General features: G+C 40.7%; 1 protein-coding gene across 2 annotated transcripts in view; it reads right to left on the bottom strand.

The window, feature by feature from the left end:
- Positions 1-23,074, bottom strand: part of GRIA3 (glutamate ionotropic receptor AMPA type subunit 3) — a 283,047-nt gene that overhangs the window by 138,210 nt on the left and 121,763 nt on the right. For both annotated transcript variants that reach the window (XM_047764735.1, XM_047764736.1), the window contains one exon: positions 5,165-5,352. In XM_047764735.1, the coding sequence (XP_047620691.1) occupies positions 5,165-5,352 (188 nt within the window). The remainder of the gene's footprint in view (positions 1-5,164; positions 5,353-23,074) is intronic.

Raw genomic sequence — 23,074 nt, 5'->3', positions numbered from 1 at the left:
CTTGACCTAGGGCTGGCCTTTGTCAACAGTGCTCTGTGACCCCATATTTTAGAGACATATTTTGGAGTGAGCACTGTGTCTTTTGTGTTATAGCCTCATACTTTACAAGGGCCTCCAATATTGGTTCATCTTGTTTGAACTGTTTTCTTTAGAAACACGACTTTCTAATTTGGATTTTTTGTATCTTAAAATGACTTTTTGAAGTGATAGGGTCAAATGAAAGGAACCTAAGGGATTGACCTGCTTCAGGATTCTGTCCTTAAGAAGCACTACTTTCTGGAGTTCCCTGGTGACCTAGCAGTTGGGGACTTGGCATTGTCACTGCTGTGCCTGGGGTTACTGCTGTGACATGGGTTTGATTCCTGGACTGGGAACTTTTGCATGCTGTGGGCATGGCCAAAGGAAAAAAAAAAGCACTACTTTCCATGAGGAGGTGATTTTACCTTGTAATATTTCCAGGGGAAATCACACATTCTATATTTTTCCGGCATAGCACATTGAAACCTACTGGTTTGGGCTCCACTAAATTTGCATATGCTATAATCTAAGCAGGGGCTATCCTGAGATTTACCTTTGAATTATCTATGGAAAAATAAAAACATGGTAACACCAAAGGGAGATGTTTAAGTCTCTTTAAGCAAATGACCTTTCAGGTATCCAATGACTAGGCAATTAGGAAATATTCTTACCTATTTATTAAGATAAGTCTCTGTAAGGATATTTACTTGTCAACACACAGGATTAATTTGGAGTATTTGCATATTCCTGAAAGCAATCTACAACTATCCTAGATGTGACTTTTCACTCATTCAGAGTGGCCTCACCTTCACATAGCCCAGCTGGTGAGATTTCACTTTCCTCCAGTTTCCTGTCTCCCTGTAATGAGTCCTTCCTAATGTTGACACTCTCTCTAGTCTAGTTAAGCTCATTTGCTCTGGTACTGTCCTTAGGCATGCAGAACAGTTGGTCAGTGCCCTCTTTATGATAACTCTTTATACTTGAGGATGGTGATTAAACTGCCTCTTGGCTCTTTTTCACCAGGCTAAATAACCCCAACTCATTTAGCCTTTCCTCGTAGGCCCTATTTCCTAATGCTTTAATCATTTTTTGTTACACTTCTCTGGATTGTCTCCAATTGCTCTGCAATTGTTTTAAGATGTAACCTGATAAATGGGCCAAGTCTAGGGTTTGGCATTGGCTAACTATTGAATAAATGACCTAGAAATTAATGAAGATCTTTTAGTGCGGGGTTAAGAGCACTGGACTAGGAGTCAAAGACTTGAGTTTTGTCCTTGCTCTGCCACTGACTAGGGTTGAGCAGAGAGCCACATTTGGACAAATCATCTAGATGTCTCTAAGCATCAATTTATCATCTGTAAATTTGAGATAAACACATCTGCCCTGCCTGCTTCCCATAGTGAGGCTCAAATGACATAATCTACGTGAAAATGCTTAGGATCAAAGCACTACACAGACACTGTGTGTCAGGAACTTTTCTAAAAGCTTTGCATATATTAACCCATTAAGGTACAGTTATTATTTCCACTTTACAACCGGGAAACGGAGGCACAGAGAGTTCAGTAACTTGCTCTAGGTCACATAACTAGTAAGAGACAGAATCTATGCATATTAGCTCCAGAGACCATGCTCTGAAACTCTATGCTATGCTGTCTCTCCAAACAAACATTAACCATCCAACTGAGCCATTCATTTTATGCGACCTGACCTTCAAAAGCAGTCCACAGGGAAATACTACTGGGATGGAGGGTCTATTCAGTATGGGTATATAACTCTGTGAGAGGCAACTTTTTCACAAGTTAATGTTTAGACTGGTCACTGAATTGGGGCAGCTGTGCACAAGTGGAGAGGGCCTCATGAACACAGTACAGTAATGGGGATGCTCTGTCAGGTTAGGTCAATGGTTCATTCTTCCTAGTACACTTAAATCTTCCTATGGAAAGTGCTCATAATTCTTGGATTGAGGATCTATAGTTTCTAAATATTCTCTGTAAGTTCTGGCAACCTTTCATGGTTTCATCAGTCTCTAACTCTGTCCTTTTGTATGTTGATTCTTGTAGCTATAAATTTGGAATACTTTCCTTATAGATTAACTGTTAAGGAGAAATGTTAAAGACAGATTATCAACTAATTGGATCTTTTTTTCCTGCTGTGATCTGAAAGGTGGGCAGAAATAAAAAAAGAACTTTGGAAAGAAATGTTGGAAGAATTTTGATTTACCCCATAAGTGTTTGAATATTCATAGGGAAAATTAGAACCTATATCATGAAATGGGGAGGTACATTGAAGACCTACTTAGATTTGAAAAATTGTACCATATTGAGGTCTTTTCATTAATACCCATTGGCTATAGAATACAATATGAACTTTATGACCAAATCTGATCTAGAGGGAATTGGGTTGTAGTGGTGTAACAGGCGCTTCTACCTTAAACAGTGGCATGAAGTGTCATTTTATGGGAGACTATAGAAGTTTCCTTCTATAAAAATAAAGTTGAGGAGTTCCCGTCTTGGCGCAGCGGAAACAAATCTGACTAGGAACCATAAGGTTGCAGGTACGATCCCTGGCCTCGCTCAGTGGGTTAAGGATCTGGTGTTGCTGTGGCTGTGGTGTAGGCTGGTGGCTACAGCTCCAATTCGACCCCTAGCCTGGGAACCTCCATATGCCGTGGGTGTGGCCCTAAAAAGACAAAAGACAAAAAATAAATAAATAAAGTTGAAAGAAAATACCTTTGAACGACGGGAACATTTTGGGGGAGGACTTGAGTAGTAGTCAATTATTTAAAAAATGTTTAAAGAAACATCATGTTGAATTTGTTGCTTAAGTAATTCATTTAATGAGAAATCTATTTTTATATAAAGAAATAAATTTTGGTAAACACATGATATCAAAACAGGCTTGGGCAGAGAACTACTATCTTAAACCTTTGAGAAAATGACTACTTCAGTAATCATATTATGTGGCTACAGGCACTACTTTGCCTCTTAATGGAAGCATATCAAAATCACAGTAGAACTTACTGAAATGTGCTTGTTCAATATTCATCCACCCAACCATCTATCCATCCAGCACTATTTGCCAGGTACTCTGTTGGACACTACATATACAACAGCGACCAAGATAAACATGATTCCTATCTCATAGTACTTAATGGCTCAGTAGAAATTCCTTAAATGGTAAAGAAAACATTCATTAGTTGATAGTTGTGTGACAATTTTTTTGAAAGAGGGAAAAAGAGTAAGTGCAATTAACTCTCTAACCTTATCTGGATGTTGTTGAAATTTTTCTTTGAACAATATTCCCTGAAAGTGTTTTGAGGGCTGCTGTGAATGTGCATATAGAAGAAAGGAAGATAGAAAGTGAGCCATTCAAAGAGAGAGCAGGGTTTCTGAATTATGTTAGTTTAGTTTTCCTGAAAATGTTTAGTAATAGCGATTATTTTTTTCTATACATTTATGCCTTTCAAAGCAATTATACCAACCATATGAGGAAGAGAAAATTTTATATTTCCCATTATGTAGATGAGACAACTAAGGCGTAGAGATTTTAAATAGCCAAGATCCCGCAGCTATAGAGAATTCACAGCTCTACCCATGGCTTTTTCTATTACATCGTGCTGAAAAATCCTAGACTCCCATATAAGGTCCTATAAAACCCCAAACACTTATCAGAATGTAAAATATTCAAGAAGCCAAAGTCACTAGTACAAAAGAAGGAAAACAAAGTATGACAAGGAGGATGTTCCTCTGCTTTAGGCTATTAAGTAGGTCACCCACTAAAAGGCTATTTTGGTATCAGATTTTAGAGGGCATGTAGTACATACACCAACATCACTGACCTGATTCTTCACTTTCAAGATCTAAGAAAATCACAGGCAGCAGCTTTTTTTTTTTTTTTTTTTTCTTTTGGAAGGGAGGGGTGGATCATTTGAGTAGCAATGGAATTTGATTTAGCCAGGCTAGTGCTCTGGATTTTTTGTGAGGTTGATTCACTAGAGGTGATAGTGTTCTTAAGAAGTGGACAGCTTTGTATCTCTAGGATGCAGAGGCAGCCCTTCCTTCCTTCCTTCTTTCCTCCCTTCCTCCTCTTCTTTCCCCTCCCTTCCCTTCCCTTTTCTCACTGATTTTTTTTTTCGTTGTTGTTTTGCATTCTCTTCTTATGGGGACATAGCTGACAAATTGTTAATATTTAATTTGCTATAAAACCGCTCTCCCAGGCAAAGGCTGCTCACTATAATTTCAATCTCTGAAGCTGTTTTGGCCCGTAGGTACACTGGGATCGAATTAGAATGGAAATGTTTCCCTTACAGTTTTGTTTATGGCAGCATAGGCGCTTTGTTATTAACTGGCAAATTGAGACTTCTAAGGAAAATAATAAACTTTCACCATATTTCTATTTGTCTCTTTACTCCAAACTGAATATCCATCTGGTTTAGAGTGAAACATTTCTTCTAATATTTTTCAGTCTTAAATTTAAATCTCCAAGATTAATAATAAATATATTTTGGCCCGTTGAATTGTACTTCCCCCAAGTCTAATTCTTTTTCACTTTCTTCACACTTTAAAAACCATAAACATTTTTTTCTCTTATCCCATCTTACTTTAAAAGTGGTCTTCAATTATATACACACATATTCTCATTCATTTTCTCTCTCTCTTGCCCTCTCTCTCAAATCAGAGGATATTCTGCAAAAATATCCACAAATTCAAGCTTAGTGAATACTGCTCTGACACTTTGCGACTAGGCCCCTGAAACAAAAACCTTATCCTTCTGCCCTACCTAATGCCTTGTCTGTTCCTTGCTGGGAGGAAGGTATGAGAAAGGAAGGGGATTACTTTGAAATAGTCAGCTATCTATGAAACAGGTGTGGAAGGGTGTGTTTATCTGATAGGTAGCATTAAATTGCAGAGACTACCAGATCAATCATGGTATGCAATTTTCAACAGCTTAGATTTTCTTTTCTTTCTTTCTCTCACTCTTTTTTTTTTTTTCTGCAGCCACTGAGGAGGAAAAAAGGATTAGAGAGACTATCAAAAACTGTTGGCACATTTAGTCTGTTAGCTACTTAATTTATTAACAAATATGGGAACTGCCTCAAGTTGATGATTTAACAGGTTGGCTGGGGGTGAAATAAATCTCAAACTACCTGTTCCAAAATTGTGTTAATCCTTTCGACTTCACAGTCGATCAAGTATCGCTTTTCCTGCCTTCTGTCCATTTCTTCAATGATGCGCCTGAATTCTTGGACGTCCTTAATGTTTCCCACAGACCTTGCTGTCACTTGCCAGTTGTTTTGCACTGCTGCTTCCATAATTGCTTGGAGGATGGAAAATCCTGAAAGAAGGAAAAAGTTCCACATTGATTATTTTTTCTTTTAAAAATCTTCTATAGGTATTAAAGTTTCTACAGACTTTTTATTCACAGTCCATTGGGTCCCCTTGAACTTTATCCATTGTGGACAGCAGGCTTCATCATAACCTCAGCCTTAACCTTCCAGACAGTTGGCATCTCTATCTTGTTTTAAAGAAAAGAAGATTCTGCAACTTGTGGGCAACGGGCTAGTTGTTTATCAAGCCTGTCCTTAAGCAAGCACAGCTGAATTACAGTACCTAATGGTTTTTATTGACATGCACTATCAAAATACCTATGGAATGAATGCCAGTAGCTTCTTTCTTATTTCTGGCCACAATCTTTCCTATTGCAGTTGAAGCTCATCTTCCACATCAACATTCTTCAGAATTAGAAACAGCTTTAGTAGAGATAGAACCTCATTATAATATGGCTGATCCTTACATAGATATGACTAGCCAACAAGGTAAATTATGTCTCCCAAATAATATGACTCTCAGAAAACCTGACACAAACAGTCTGGGAAAAAAGATATTATACTGTTCTTTGTTCACAGCATTATGAAAAGTTCAATCATATTAAATCTCCCTGAGTTCTTCCCCTTTCTCAACTAAATTTACCAGAGATTCTTGGTGCCTTTTTAGTTAATTTATATCAGACTACTGCTAACTACTAACACTGAATCTATGCTGAATGGAAAGAGAAAAGGTCTGATGCTTGAATTTGGGGGAAGCTTTTTGGAGTCAGGGTTGGAGAAGGTGGAAAGAACAGTATGTCTTAAAGTATGAACCACAGAATAGCACAAGGGTTTCCTATGCACTGGTCTTTTAGAGTATTCCTGTCTCTTTTTTTGACTGTTTCCTAGTCTCTTTATGTTTATCTTAAATTTTTTAAATGATTTTTCTTTGTTCCATTATAGTTGGTTTGAGTATTCCTGTCTTTAACATTCTAGCATGTCTATATTTTTGCATAATCTGAGTGTAATTTCGTCAGCTATAGATATCATTTTCATGGGACATCGTCAAAAGCAGCTCCTTTCCTCTCATTAAATGTAAATTGTTTTCCATTTATATTTAGGTAATGACTAATGGGAGTGGGTAATGGGGGTGATTTGCAAGGCTGAAATGATCTGCAGCCTGACAGTTTGGCCACCGGAGGAGTAGAGAATGGAGGACGATTATGCTGCCCTTGGAACGCATCTGGGTTCTGTGCTGCCTTGGGCTCACCCTGTAATGGAAGCAGGTTACGGTTGGCAATCTTCTTCACCGCACCATAGAAAATGGTATTGACATTTGGAGAGCACGCTTCGGGGAGATGGCAGCGGTGACTCAGCCGGTCATTATGACTCCTTTGTGTGCTGGGTGTATGCAGGAAGATCACAAATGAGACCCAAGCACTTGGCAATTTCCAAGTGAGCAATTTCAGCACAGGAGCTCAAAATTACAGATCAGACTAAATTACCATCGTTTTAAATGTTAATTCTTCCTCTTTCTCAACCAACCACACATATTTATTTCTCAGATTTACATTTTTGTGTGGGTTTGCGATGTGCTCTCTGCTTCCGTGGGAGTTGAGGGCACATGGTGGGCTAAGGCAGGAGATTAAGAAATAAATTTAGGAAGAAAAAGATTAAAGTATTTGAAAATCTTCCTTCAGAAATACACAATAAGGCCTCATTATTTTCAATCCCACTAATTAAGAATTTATGAAAATTCAGCAAGGACCAGGTTGAATTTTACTTCTGTACTATTTATGAAGCAAGTGTCAGCTGAATAATAATGGTAATGAAATTACACAGGGCATCCTCGCTATATTTAAACTTTAAAAAATACCCTTTAGCAAAATACAAGTGTTTTTTTTGGCCTGTGGAGTCAAAACCTATATTCCTGTAATCTCGACTCCTTAGGCCTATTCTACCATTTTGGAATAAAAGGGACAAATTTAATCCCTTTTCCATGTGACACCCCTTCACATTTTTAAAATCAGCACATGCCTCCCATTAGCTTCTTTTCTTCAGGCTAAAAGTGTTCCAGTCTTTCAACAATTACTTTCATGACATGGTAATAGGTTCCCTTATCATTCTGTATCTCTCCTGTGGACATTTGTCAATATTTTATTGATCCTGACAATTCAGATGTGATTTGACCAGTGTGGATTTTTGCTCACTTTGATATGGACTCTTATTTTAGCAGCCTAGGATTGCTAATACTTCTGAATAGCCACATTGTATTGTTCATTGATATCAAGCTTGGATTCAAGTAAAGCTTGTCAATTCTCTCTGTAAAATCTCTGCTCAGTAACAACTCACCATGTATCAAGACTCATTCTATTCCAAGCTGCTTTTTTTTGTTGTCTTTTTTTTAGGGCCACACCTGAAGCATATGGAGGTTCCCAGGCTAGGGGTCCAGTCAGAGCCACAGCTGCCAGCCTACGCCACAGCCACAGCAACACCAGATCCGAGCTGTGTCTGCAGCCTACACCAGAGGTCACAGCAATGCTGGATCCTTAACCTACTGAACAGGCTAGGGACTGAATCCTCAACCTCATGGTTCCTAGTTGGATTCGTTTCTGCTGCCCCACAACGGGAACTCCCCAAGCTGCTTTTATCTCCATTTTTCTTTACTCCTTCACCCCATCCCATTTTCCATCTCCCCTATTTTCACGTTTGCTCAAATCTGGGAAGATGATATTGCCCACTTAAGCAGTGCTCTTATTGTTACCTACTCAAGGCAATTGTACCTGTCTGCCTCCTTTTTCTGGCATCCCCTGCTACCTATAGACCTTTGTGAATGACTCTTGTCCTCCATGAAGCTTCTTTTACTGACTGCTCATACATTCCCCAGAGATGAGTAAATTTAAAAGATGGTAAATTAGTTATAAGTAGTGGAGAAAACAATTCAAAGAACTGTAGACAGACATTTAAAGATTCAAAATAAAACTGGATAAATAAATTACGGTACACACGTGGATTACTATGCTGCTGTTAAAAAGATAGCTCAATCTCTATATAGCGAAAGGAAACATTTCAGCAATATACTATTACATAGAAGAAAGCTTCAAAATAGCATTTATCATATAGTTCCATTTTTATAAAAAATATACACATTTGTATGTGTTCAGAAAAAACTGGAAGGAGTTGGCAGTAGTTATCTCAGAGGTGTAGGATGACCAAGAACTTCTTACTTGCACTGTCATTTACTTATGTAATGTTTGACTTTTTTACAAGAAGCAGGTATTATTTTCTGTAAGTACAAAAACAATAAAGATTAAAAAGTACAACTCATGCTGTCCTCTCAGAGCAAAGCTTCTGGAAGATATGGATGACAAATGAGGGCCGCTCTATATGCTCCCAGCTGCCCCAAATGCTAGGCCTCTTAATAAACACTGATTTCATAGATCTTTTTAGACTTCTTTTCTTTGAACCATGGGAAGGTATTACTCATTCAAAAATTAAATAGAAAAATCATACTGATTTCTTAATGAACTTGGGTCTGAGGCCTCCTGGGCTATGAGTCTCACTCACATTTCTGAGCAAATCAGAACTGTAGCTTAACACCGCAGTATCTTTTTCATCACGCAGAGTTTCTCTGTGTCTGCTTGAGCATGTGGCTGTGGACTCAAGCACCCTGGGGGCAACGGTCACCTCAATTCTGTACATGTCAGTGAGCAATCCACCAAAAAAGAGCTTTCGTTTGTTTTCGTGCCTAATTTATTATAGTTTGACTGCATCCTGTGACAGCTGACTGAAGAGAGTAAATATGAGTTTGAGGGAGGAAAAAAAAAAAAGAAAAAAGAAGAGTTTGGCTCTGGAAGCAGAGCAGAAGCAGGCGTTGGTGCTTGTAGGAGGTGAGGGGCGTAACAAAGCCTTGGCTTTGTAAAAATAAGCCTGCTGTTTTAGCAGCTTCAGAATTGTCCTCGGCTCTGTGTGAGCTTCAATGTGCTCAGCTTTGCAAGACTGAAAGCTCCTTTCATTTGAGCAGCAAATTCTCTCAACCTAATTCCAAACCACCATTGCTGTCCACCTTCTGTTTCTTCTTCAGTTTAAGGAATGGGAGTTACCACATAGGTAACTGGGTGAATGGTTGATTGTCATCTGCACTCAACCTAGATGGCAGAGGAGGAGTGGCAAGGTGATTATGGATGAAGAGTTGTGCCACAGCTATGACTGATCCAATCCTTCTGGGCTGGTGGTTGGGCACCTCTTGCTAAACAAGGAGACCATCTTGACCATCAAGGTGCAGTGCTATGCAGCCCAGACCCCCCTTTACCACCAAAGGACTTATTCCTTCAGTTTCTCATAAGGTCGTTGGCTCAAGAGAGCTTCCTAACTTAGGGTAATAGTCCCCTCCCAGGGCAGCCTGCAACCAGTTGTTACGGGGAATCAAGGAACAACCTCTTCACTCCAAATGGGGTAACTCTAATGGACCATGCCAACTTCAGGGCTCCCTGAAGTGTAGGTTGAGGTCTTGTTATGACTGCACCACAGCCCATCTCCTTCTGCCCAAACCTGCTTCCTTCTTTTCCTCCCACAAGTGTTTTCAATGTGAATACTCATCAATAAAATTTTGCATGCAAATCTCCATCTCAGAATCTCCTCTCAGGGAACTCAATCCATGACAATTAGCTTGACCTCATGACAGGAGTGACAGCAGATGCAAAAGAATCTCAAATATATAATCAGAAGCATTTTCACAGGCCAGGATTTTGTTCAATGTGCAAACAAAATAAGAAGCTGTTCCATGCTGAACACCTTTAGTATTTGATCTGAAAACACAGAAGAACAAGAAATAGGATATTATGATATATGGATATTAGTGATGAAGACACCCAAGGAAATATAGTTGATAATTTCGTTCTTGGGGCTGGCACCACCTGTGTTGCTCATGAACCTGTACCGGTTCTCTCTGAGCTATTCCATCTGTAGTTCTGAGAGGGTCTCTAGCAGTCCTTGAAATGATGGGGATCTCTGATATTGACTAATGGGCTCCACATTCATAGCATTCTGTGACTGGCTAGGATTCTAGGAGAATTTTCCATAAAGCTCCAAAAGGGATTGCTGACTCTCTAGAAATGTTCTAGAGTGGTAAACTGATCTTTCCCAGAGGGTAATTCAGTATTTGTCCCATTGGCCTGTGCCAGAAACCGCCTTTTTAGTATTTGCAGGTTGAAAAAGAGAGGCTCAAACTGGCCTATGAAAATTCTCATGGTCTTCACTTTTCAGTCATAGAATCACAGCATTGCAGGCTAGAAGGACTCTTATAGATGGCTCAGAGCAGTCATACAAAATTTTTAAATCTCTGGAACTTCTTTTTCATATGAAGTTTTCATCTGTCTTATGAGATAAATGTGGGGCTTCTCTGGTTGGAGGGGTGGTAGTTAGAAGAAGTGACTTGCCTATGATCACAGAGAGTCAGAAGCAAAACTAGAATCTAAGTAAACCAGGTCAGGACTAGGACGAAGCAAGAGGATCAGCTAGGGTACAAAGTTTTGTTTGTTTGGTTCGTTGTCTTTTTTTTTTTTTTTAACTGTATTGACATCTAATTGACACATAGAAATTATACATATTTAAGGTGTACAGCTTGATGTTTTGATGTATATATACAATGTGAAATGATTAGCACAATCAAGCTAATGAATATATCTATCACCTCACGTGGTTACCATTTTAGTTTTTTTTTTTTTGTATGTGTGGTGAGATCACTTAATATTTACCCTCCTAGCAAATGTTAAGTGTACAATACAGTATTATTTACTGTGGTCACCAAAAAGTATTGTTAACTGCAGTTAAGGTACACCATGCTGGGCATTCCCATTGTGGCGCAGCAGAAACAAAACCGACTAGGAGCCGTGAGGCTGTGGGTTCAATCCCTGCCTTCCCTCAGTGGGTTAAGGATTCGGCGTTGCCATGAGCTGGGGTGTAGGTCGCAGATGCGGCTTGGATCTGGCATTGCTATGGCTGTTGTGTAGGCTGGCAGCTGTAGCTCCAATTCGACCCCTAGCCTGGGAACCTCCATATGCCCTAAAAAGACAAAAGACAAAAAAAAAAAAAAAAAAGTACACCATGCTGTACATTAGGAATCCAGAACTTATTTGCCTTGCATAATGGAAACTTTGTACCCTTTGACCAACTCTCCTCACTTCCTCCAGGCCCCCAAGAAGGCACTTCCACAGGGTTGTGCAAATGTAGCTTCACTTGCCTCACTCTAGTCCTGGCCCTAAAGCAAGTCTCTTCACTTCCAACTCTGTGCTCTTTCAAGCACAGAGCCTGCTTTATAGGTCTCGTTTCAGGATGTCCTTTGGCAATCTTCTGAAGTGGACAGAGCTTGTCTCTTTGTGTGTCCTTTCATCTTCTTGATGCCACACAAGATCCTGATGTTCCCTGTCTACCCAATACCCCAACTGCACCTATCACCCCCACTTCTGGCTTTTTCTTTCCTCCTTTCCCACATTGAAACATCCCTGTCCTATGTCCCATTCTCTCAGCATTCTGTCCTTATCTAGGTGCTAGCATAAGAATGGCTAATGGCTTAGTGTGTTACCCCTCCAGCTAACATAGTTGCTTTTTAGCAGTGGCCTTAACACAAACGAGTTTGGAAGAAAAGGAAAAGAGGATGTTGAACCTTGTTTTGGGGTCTGCTCATCTCCTGGGGTCATTCAGATAATGAATGTGAAAGTTGGTGATGTGCTTTTTGATCTTTAGGCTATTACATTTAACAAATCAACATCTGGTAGCTTGTCAGTATCTCAGGTATCAGTGGTGGAAAAAGTCCTCTAAGGGTTAATGTCAATCCTGCCTATCTTACTAACTGAATTCAGCTGAAGAAAGCATCATTCAATTTTCTGTATCTTCACTTACCTCTGTGTTTCTCAACTCTGGTTGTGCATTATAATCACCTTCTGAGCTTTAAAAAATTGATGTTCATGAAGTTCCCTGGTGGCCTAGCAGGTTAAGGATACAGTGTTGTCACTGCTGTGGCATGGATTCGGTCCCTGGCCTGGGAACTTCTGTGTGCCATAGCTGCGGCCAAAAAAGAATATTGATATCCAAGCTTTACCCTGGACCAATTAAATCAGAATCACTGGAAGTGATTTTTGGTTTCGTTTCATTTTATTTTAAACTCCCTGGGTAATCCTCATTTACAACCAGAGTTGAGAACCACTGACCTAATGTAAAGGCTAGCCAATGCAAATGAGATTCATAGAAGCAGGTCTCTTTTCTTAGGTGTCCTTCATGTCTGGCAGTAAAGTTCTGGGTAATAAAAGCATGATCCAAGAAAGGCTCTAAACCATCCCGAAATAAACAGACAAAGGCACAAAGGCTAGGGGGAAGGCTCAGGCCAGGGTTACAAATTGCTTCTTCCTGTAGCAGATGAGGAACCTGGGAACACTCTGTGGGAGGCTGACTCTGATGGACTCAAAGCACTTGACAAATGTCTGTCATCTTCTGAGGTAGCATCTGTGTTCTTCTTAGTATAAAATTAATATGTGCTCATTTTGGACATTTGAGAAGACACAAAAATGAAAAAATAAAATCGATAAAAAAAATCTATTCCTCAGAACCACTGTTAACATTTGATGTATTTCTTTCCATTCTATTTTATATACATATGCTGCATACTATTAATTTTAGTAAAATGGATTGAATAATCTGTGTCCTGTCTTTTAAAAAATCTAACATTATATCTTGGACTTTTTCTTAAGTTACTAAATGTTTTCAAACATGATTTTAGTGGCTACACAATATCCCATCCATTAAACATACTGTAATTGATTTAACCATTCCCCAACATGATCATTTCAACTGTTTCCAATCTCAACTTATTGTGAATAATGGTGTGATGACAACACTCATACAGCATCTCTAATAATTTCCAGAGAATAAATGTCTAGAGGTAGGGATGTCAGGCCAAACATTTATGAACACTTTGAAGGCTTTTGATACATATTGCCAATTTGCCCTCCAGAAAGGTTGTACCACTTTATGTTCCATCAGCAGAATATGAGAGAACTTGTCTCTCTGCCCTCTTCTTAGCATTGAATCATATATTTGCCCATTTAATAGGGAAATACAAAAAGATTCTTTTTCGTTAGCATTTCTTTTGTTATTAGTAAAGTTAGTGGCTTTTTTCATTTTTGTGTCCATCTTTATGCCTTATTTTGAGAATTTGCTGTTTATTTCCTTGTTCAGTTTTTTATTGTTTTTTTTTGTTTGTTTGTTTGTCTTTTTAGGGCTGCACCTGAGGCAAATGGAAGTTCCCAGGCTAGGGGTCTAATTGGAGATGTGGCTGCCAGCCTACGCCACAGCAACGCTGGATCTGAGCCACGACTGTGACTTGCACCACAGCTCACAGCAAGGCTGGATGCTTAACTCACTGAGTGACACCAGAGATCGAACCCACACCCTCATGGATACTAGTCGGATACGTTTCCTGCTGTGCCACAACAGGAACTCCCATGAGAGTTCTATTGTGATGTTAATGTCCTTCTTATTGATTTATGGGAGGCTTTATAGATTAATGATATTATGTGTCTGTAATATATGTCATATTTTAATTCCGTTTATTTGACATTTAATGTTTGTGACACAGTTTATTTAACTGGTTTGACATTTTATGAAATTAACATTCTTATTCATCAAAAAATTATGTAAGATGGAAGGAGGCAAATGAAAATTACTCTTCTGCCCTTGTTCTGGTCCTCAGCTGGGCTTTGAACACAAATCTTATGCAAACCACTCTCTCCATTTATTATAATTCCTTTGGTGTCCATGGGATTTCAGATAAATTTCTCTTGTATATTGTGACAAAGCAAGTGAATACGAGAAGCTACATATGAAATCTGAAGGCATTTGCTGAGATACAAGGAAAGAGCAGAAAAAGAGGCAGAGGAAAGAGAGATGCTGAGCCCAATTCAGATATTTCGTGTTCTATTTTGCCATATCTAAGAAATCTGACATTCAAAAGTCTGAACTTAAATCCAGTACTTCAGGGTATGAGTATTCCTATTACAAAATATACTTTTCTTTAAAAACAATTCATGGAAAGATTCCCACAGCACATTTGAATCCGCATTTTGTTGTTTTGTTGTCGTTTGAACTTGATTTCAACATATTTGGTTTCCACAAAAATCAATATAGTGGTTGTCTAAATTTGAGCTGCTAGTGCAGAAACTCTTCTGCATGTGAGGTGTTTGGGAAGGGAAGATTGAGAACCCCTCTGTGTTTGCATATGGATGTCAGTCTGTGGATTTTATGGAACAAGATAAAAACAAATATTCACCCACATCCAGCCCAATTTACCAATGGCAAATTAAGATTTCCCTGAGGTCTTCATTCCTCATAATTGTGTTTGTTTAAGTTTCCCTTTAATTAAGAGCTGACCCTCTGCAAATCTTCTCTTCCTCACGGCTGCATTATTAGAATGAGTCCTTAGCTAGTTGGTGGCGTCAGCGAACAGAAGGTGCCCCGAGTGTCCCAGTTCTGCGTCCTTTTCCTCTCCCCCAGTACAAATCCTCCCTCATACTAGACTGGCCACATCTGATTAAAGCTTCAGTTGTGATCCCCTCCGTGAAGGATTTGTTTGACTTAGAATCAAAGCCTTAAAAAAAACAAAAGGGGCAACTGTAACGGAGAAATTGTAGACAGTAGTAAGTGGGAGATACCCAGATACCCAAATATCCCAGAAAGGAGGCAACTTCCAACTACCTGTCAAGTTTAAAGCCCTAAAGCTAGCAGCGCATGTCATCCTACTTTTTCCATTTTTCTCTTTCATCCAGTTCTTTGTTATGAATGCTGTCTCCCTGCTGGTTAGTTAGGGAGCCCCATTCTCCAACCATAAGCTGAGAAAGAAAGTATGCCCAAATAGTTCTATCAGTTTCATTGAGTAAACCTGCTTTGCACTGTCAGCTGAACAAAATTTGGAAGACCATCTGGAGCAGATTTGCTGATGGTCTGGGAAAAGCAGAATAGGCAAGTCTTCTGATCTTCAACCACACAAAAGTCTGACATAAGAAAGTAAAGAATAAAAACAACTGAGAGCAACTGGAGTTTGGATGAAAGGGGACACTACAGTGCTTGGGCACAGTTCCTCTATGTTTCTGTTTGGTATCTCAATAATTGGCCTGGGATAGGCTGCCTGCAGTGCAGACTCATGGGGGATACAAGTCATCTCAAAGTTGCTCTGTGGAGTGCTGTACACTGAATAGATGTCATAGGATGATCAATCCTGCCATTAATTGGCTTTTTTTTTTTTTGTCTTTTGTTGTTGTTGCTATTTCTTGGGCCGCTCCCGCGGCATATGGAGGTTCCCAGACCAGGGGTTGAATCGGAGCTGTAGCCACCGGCCTACGCCAGAGCCACAGCAACGCGGGATCCGAGCCGTGTCTGCAACCTACACCACAGCTCACAGCAACGCCGGATCGTTAACCCACTGAGCAAGGGCAGGGACGGAACCCGCCACCTCATGGTTCCTAGTCGGATTCGTTAACCACTGTGCCACGACGGGAACTCCTAATTGGGTTTCTTATATAACATTTCCTCACTTGGCTTTTAATCCACCTGAAATTAACAATTTCCAGCACTGATCACATGACTGAATCTGCCAGCCAAGTGAGTGGTGAGCAGTCGCGGGGGGGGGGGGGGGGGGGGGCGGTAGCAGACACTTTACAGGCACCTGGGGGAGGGAGCAGACTGTGGACCTCAACTGGAGAATGTACTTGCCAGCTTTGGTGGTGGGGCACTGGGGAGTGGCTTTATGCATGATTTAAAGGGGCCCCAACTTGCAGGTTGGGGGAAAAAGTTGCTACCAATTTGCCACATTTTATCTTCTTACCAAGTCTGATCTATTCTAAATAGAACCTAGCAGCCACAATTATGAAGATGGCCCCTCACGCTGCCACCCATCAGTTCCCAGGAGTGGGTACATTTTGTGTTGAGCTTTCGGATCCTGGACTTCCCTTTGCACACTGTAGTTTACACTGTGGCCTGTGCCTGTGGAGTAGTAACGTGGATGGACCCAGCTGGGACATGAGCTCAGAAAATATATGCTTGCTTTCCATTAAGCAAAAGTGTTCGCATCAGGAAAGTGACTTATCTGGAAACATTCTTCAGCATTCCCAATTCTGAGAAAGCAAGGCCAAATTCCAAACCCCTTAACATTTCAGAGCTTTGGGGAGGGGAAGGTATGGATGATGGCTGCCAGGGATAAGGGAAGGAGGTGGAAAGTGGGGGTGAATTTATGTTAGAGAGGAATGGGGTCCAGATCTGACTGCAAAGGGCTGTAGCTTATTCTATCTACTGGACTGCTCAGACTTCTTGATCCTGATGCTGTTGGAAGGCTGTCAAAGGTAATATTAAGGGCAAGCTTTTGCCTAGAGGATACAGGTGGGTGAAAAAAAACAGTCCTGAGAACAATGGAGAACACACTTTTCCCTTGAGGAAAAAAGTTTCCTTTGACTTAATACTGCGGTCTAAAAACTGTTTGAGAAACACCCAAAAAGGTATGTGCAAAACTTCCAAGGTAAATAAGAGTTTTCATGTGCCCTCCCCTATACTAAACAAAAGAAGCACACGTATAAATACGTCACCAAGATCAACTCATTTTGATTAGTTGTTTTCTTTCCACTGAGTTTTCCAAATGAAGATATGAGAGTGGATTTAGAAGTACAGAGGAGGTTTACAGGCTAATGTTTCATCTTGTGCAGACCTTGAGCTCCAGGAAGAGTGGCTGAATCTTGCCTGAGCTGCAGAGAAGTTAGGTTGTCTGAGGTGTCCAGAATTCTTCTCAGTCTCTTAGAATTCTCAAATATGAGAGCCAGAATTTAGTGATGGTCCCAATCGCTTAATTGTACAAACGAGAAACTGAAGTTCAGAGAGAGAGAAAATGAGTGGTAGATCCCTTTCTCTATTTTAACTTCCTTCCTTCCCTTTCTCTTTATCTCTCTCCTTCCTTCCTTTCTTCCTTCTTTTTTTTTTTTTTTTTTTTTTTGGTTTTTTAGGGCCACACCTGCAGCATATGGAAGTTCCCAGGCTAGGGGTTGAATCGGAGCTACAGCTGCTGGCTTACACCACAGCCACAGCAACGCAGGAACCAAGCCATGTCTGCGACCTACCCCACAGCTCACAGCAAGGCCAGGGATCAAACCCACATCCTCATGGATCCTAGTCGGGTTTGTAAACCACTGAGCCACAACAGAAACTCCTGTGTTTTAACTTTCAACCGGACTGTGAAATGATGTTTCTGTTATGTTTGCTGGATTAAGATTTATTTTGATATCGAGTAAGAGTTAAAATCCAACAGGAACATCTATGACCCTTTTTAGCTTTGTCTACGAGACTCCTGTGACTTCCTTAAAGGCTCTGCCGCTCCTTCCTTCAATACCTGTGCATGGAGAAGCCCGAGATTCCTCAATTTAGTTTGTATATTGGAGCATATTTTCCTCCTCAAATCTAGCTGGGACTCCCATTTTCTACTGGGGCCCACTCTAATCTACACAGGCTTCAAACCCATGGCTTAGCTTATCCTGCCTAAGCACACAGTCCTCAGGCAGGACATAGCCTTCTCTAGCATCTTCAATATCTAGTGTCTAACTGGCTGCCCTTGACACCTAGAAAAGCCTCCCTCCTATCCCACAAACCTCTCATTCATGATGACTCAGCTCAGAACAGAGCTCACCAAAGAGATTGCCTGATTGAGATAGAGGGAAATGAAGGGTCCAAGCTTTCACATGCATCTGCTATTAGCTTGAGAAACTTAGGCCACAGGGGGTGAGCACTCTCTCTCAAGTGTGATGCTATGCCACCTTTAAATCATCACTGAAATAATAGATTTTTTGTACTGTATTTTTCACTCTCATTCCTCAAATTTTAAATTAAACCCCTTTTCCTTTCACTGTCAAGTCTGGGATAAGAGAATGAAGCAACATTTACTGAATGCCTACTTTGGACTGGGCTCTATGCTAAGCATTTATACATACTACATTTAATCTTCTGAACAACCCTAAGCATAGAGAGTTATCCCCAATTAACAGCTGAGGAAATTGAGTCTCAGAGAGGTACACATTTATGAATAAAAGAACATAACAAGTAAATTTTGGAGCTGGGATCTATACCCAGGTTTGGCTTCCAAGCTCATACTCTTCTTATTCCTTATCAGTGGCTGAAATTACTCTGCAATGTTCAGGTGCCCAGGAAAGATGAAACCATACATTTTCCTAAGTATTTCTCCATGACGGGGAGGGCTCTAGAATACATTGTTGTATAACTACCTGAAGACACCCCAGGATTTTTCAGGCCCACCAGGATGTATGCCATGCAATCAACTGTAAGTGAATGCTTAGCAGAAACACAGTCAGAGTTCTCTGCATAATGGCCTATCTTTCATCAGTTAATCACCACTTTTGGAGCTGAGCTGGAGTTACTAGACTGGGTGGGTTTTATCATCCCTTGTGTCCTTATTTATTTCTCACTCTGTCTCAGATGCCTCCTGCCTCCAAAGCAGCTGTTTTTTTTTTTTTTCCCCCGACGTTCCTATTTCTGTCAAATTTCCTAATTATCAAATCTGAGCATTATCTTTCTTTAAGATAATTTTTATTGGAGTATAGTTGTCTTACAAAGTTGTGTTAGTTTTGGGTGTACAGCAAAGTAAATCAGCTATACATATACATATATCCATTCCTTTTCAGATTCTGTTCCCATCTAGGTTATTATTGCAGTACTGAGTAGATTTCCCTGTGCTATAAGTAGGTCCTTGTAATCTATTTTACATATAGTAGTATGTATATGTCAGTCCCAACTCCCTAATTTATCCCTCCCCACCCCACATTTCACATTTGGTAAGCATAAATTTGGATTCGAAAATCTTTGAGTCTGTTTCTCTTTTGTAAGTTCTTTTGTATCATTTAAAAAAATAGATTCCACATATTAGTGATCTCATGATATTTACAATAGCCAAGATATGGAAGCAAACTAAATGCCCATCAATAGAGGACTGTATAAAGAAGATGTAGTACACATATACAGTGGAATATTACTCAGCCATAAAAAAGAATGAAATAATGATATTTGCAGCAACATGGATAGACCTAGAAATTATCATACTAAGTGAAGTCAGAGAAAGACAAATATTATCTGAGCATTAGCTTTGACTCTTCCATTGTCCTAGGCAAACATGAAATCAAATTAATTCATCCTTTCTCTGTCTTCCCCTTTATTTACATTCCCATTACTACCAGTTACTTTGAAGTTATTAGTAGCATTTGCTTGGGCTACTCCAATAGTCCTTCCTCTGACATTCAAGCTCCTCACTAAGACCAGCTCTAACCTTTTCACCCTTTTGATTATGTAATTGCCATGCTCTTTCTCTAAAATCTTCAACAGTTTTTCTTTGCTCATAGGATAAAGTTCAGAGGAGGTATTATAAATGTTTCAACTTGCTTGCAATCTAGGATTTATCTTCTAAGAAAGTCTTGAGAGGCTTATTAAACTGGGTGAGCATGTGGTTGTTCATTTCCCATTCTGGGACTCAGTTTCTTCAATATTCTATTTTGAGGGGTCCCTTAGGATTATATAAATAGGTACTGTCAGAAAGTTTGGAGGGTGGATCATGAATGTTCTATTCTGATAATAGGCAAATGGAGGCTAGGACTTAGAGAAAAGGAAGGATAACCTGAAAGAGGGACAGATAGAGAAAACATATAAAAATTTCTGCTCATATGCCTGCACCCTCATTGTTCCTAATTAGCATTTCACTTGGAAATTGACACTTTGGCCAGAGCTATGAGTACAAAGCAAAGAGATGTAAACAAAGTCAGCCCCACTATTAGGCCCAGCCTCCTTTGCCACCAATGGCACAGATTACTAAGAACTGGCTGGCCAAGATGGAGGAGCAAGTCTAGACCTGCGGACGAGAAGGAAGCTAAATGGCCCTAAGCAGCCATCAAAGTCATAGCCTTTGGTTCATTTAGCCAGGAGAGCTCCCCAACTGAGTTAGCTAGTTGCAAAGGATGAACAAGGCTATATGGAGTGATTCAGCAAATTAGAATCTGGAAGGTTTACAGAGGGAGAGCGCTGAATTGCTTAGAGTTAAGATGCCAACCCTAGTAATGAACTACTGGGAAACTGCACTGGATAGAAATTTATTTTAATAAAGTGAATCTAATTCGGAACCACGTAGCTGGTCATCATAATAATTAGTGGAGGGACTAGTCAACCATGCTCAGAAAGCTCCTGTGCTCATTTAGACAAAGTGCTCAGTGACAGACCACATCAAAATGGCTAAGTGCATTCGCCTTGGCTGGAAATTTGATCCCACTGGCTGGTGTGCTAGTTCTTATATGTCATTTTGAAGGAAAAGTGGAGGGGTAGAGTCCTGTGAAGATCAACATATTTATTAAACTCTCCAGGAGAGATAAATAACCAGTTTGGGAGGGCAGTGGCATTGTACAAGAGGGAAGCAGTTAATGACAAACATTTCTTTAGCTTGGAGACACCACCAGAGCTAGCAGTGGCCAATCCAGTAAGACTTGTGCCCATGTAGCCACCAGGGAGTGTAGGTGTGGGGCCATTCTGGATCCCCAAGTAGGCCTACTTTTAAAACCATCTTAAATTTGCCAGCATGTTTTAAAACATTGTTTGATGACGCCCTTAGACCATAAAACATGTTTATATTTTGGATCATAACCACGTAATCGTAATGCTCTGGAATCTTCTTAGGGGAACCTTCCCTTCTGCAGTGTTTAGTTCTGCAAAAATGAATGTAACAGAGCACCCCCTAAACCAAATACCAATGTTCTAAAAGGTTTATTTTGAGCAAAGAACACAATCAGCAGCAATGCTAAAGAGGAAAGAATTCAGGAATTACTTTAGGAGAGGGAGAAGCAAGGCAGTGAATTTCTTTAGCAAAGTTATGTTTTAAAAACCCCGAGAGTTATACACCTTGTGCCTCAGAGGAGAGATGGGCTTGCTCTGTCCAGCGTGGCATTGATGCACTAAGACATCTGAGGCCTACTCAGGGGTACATTGCTCTCTACCGAGGAGCTAACTAGTGCAAAAAGCCTATTTCCTATAACCTTAAAGCTAGGCAACTGGCCAGAACTTAGCTGGCCCCACTTGGATAGAAGATTGTTTTTTCCAGCATGAAATAAATGGATTGTGCCTTGGATGATGTAGCTACTTCCGTTGTCTTAACCACTGATGCAGATCACAGCATGAGTGATGTGGCAGTAGCAGCCATCCAGAGCCACTGTGAGAATGGATGCGATGAATGGAGTGGCTGGACCCCAAATGAGTTTGGCCTGCATGACTGGCTTTGGGAAGCAGGGCAGGTGCCAAGGAGGGCTTATTCAAGTAAACCAGGTCCCAAGAAAAATAGCCTCTGCCAAGGTCCACATTTGCCACACCCTCTGCACAGCTCTGGTTACACTAAAGGATTATTTTAGCTTCCACATAAAAGAATGCTATCATTAACTGTTAAGGAGAGAGGTCATAAGCTCTTACTCCAAGCAGCAGGGTGGGGTTTAGCTCTTTCAGAAGATGGTATATGCTCTTGCTACTTAAAGTGTGGTCCCTGGATCAGCATATCAATTATAGAAGATCCTAAAGATGCTGTACTGACACCTTTACTGTTTAAGGTATGGTCCATGGATCACAACATTGGGCATCACCAAGGCTGCTTGTTAAAAATGCAGACTCTCAGGTCCCACGCCAAACTTAAATGAATCAGAATTTGCATTTTAACAAGGTCCCCAGGTGATTTGTAATCACATCACAGTTTAAGAAGCACTAGTTGTCATTGCTGTGGCTCGGGTCACTGCTCTGGTGTGGGAACTTTTGCAGGCCACAAAGAAGAGGCACTAGTCTGGTCCTTATTATTCATCTACTGAGAACCACACTTCGGTGGTTATCCCAGATGAGTGATTTGGGGCGGGAGGGAAAGCCCAGACTGCAGTAGAGGTAATAGATGGGAAGTGAACAGCATAGGGCTAGAAGGGGACAAGGGCATGAACTGACAAAAGCTGGTGATTGACTCACTCAACCTAGGCCCAGGAGAAGCATCTTAGTTCCCAGGATAGGGGGGTCGAATTGTAGTTGCAGCTGCCGGCTTATGCCACAGCCACAGCAATGCAGAATCCTTAAGACACTGAGCGAGGCCAGGGATCGAACCCTCATCCTCATGGACACTAGTTGGGTTTGTAACCTGCTGAACCACCACGGTAACTCCAAGGAGAAACATCTTGACAACATGCTGAGAAATGTATGCTGATGGTTCTATGACACACTGAGGAGAAAGTCAGGGTTCTTGTCTACTGGGTGGATGCAGGGAAAATCCTAGCATTACTGCGCTGGAAGGAACCCTACTACTCAGTCCAAATGGGCAGCCTAATTGCATCTGTTACTCTGTTGCCCTCCCTTTCCCAGCAGCCATGGTGGCTCACAAGGGCTGCAGCCAAAGAGTTTTCGGAAGGGAGACTCTGGAACACAGCAGCTTCCCAGACAGGTATGAAGGGCTGAATGTAGGGAAGACCTTGGACTGAATCCTGCAGCAAGGAGGATCAAAGCATCTAGAGGACTGTCCCCAGCCCTATCTTCCTAGGCAGCATGGAGGCTGTAGATAGCTGATGGTGGCAGTGAGTGGGGGATTAAATCTACCACAGGAAGAACTGCAGTATTGTTATTCCTCAGTTGTGTCTCTGTTCTACATGAAATAATCTT

This window comes from Phacochoerus africanus, chromosome X, assembly GCF_016906955.1.
Source record: "Phacochoerus africanus isolate WHEZ1 chromosome X, ROS_Pafr_v1, whole genome shotgun sequence".
In the NCBI taxonomy this organism is placed as follows: domain Eukaryota; kingdom Metazoa; phylum Chordata; class Mammalia; order Artiodactyla; family Suidae; genus Phacochoerus; species Phacochoerus africanus.
This window is presented reverse-complemented; position numbering and strand designations above follow the sequence as displayed.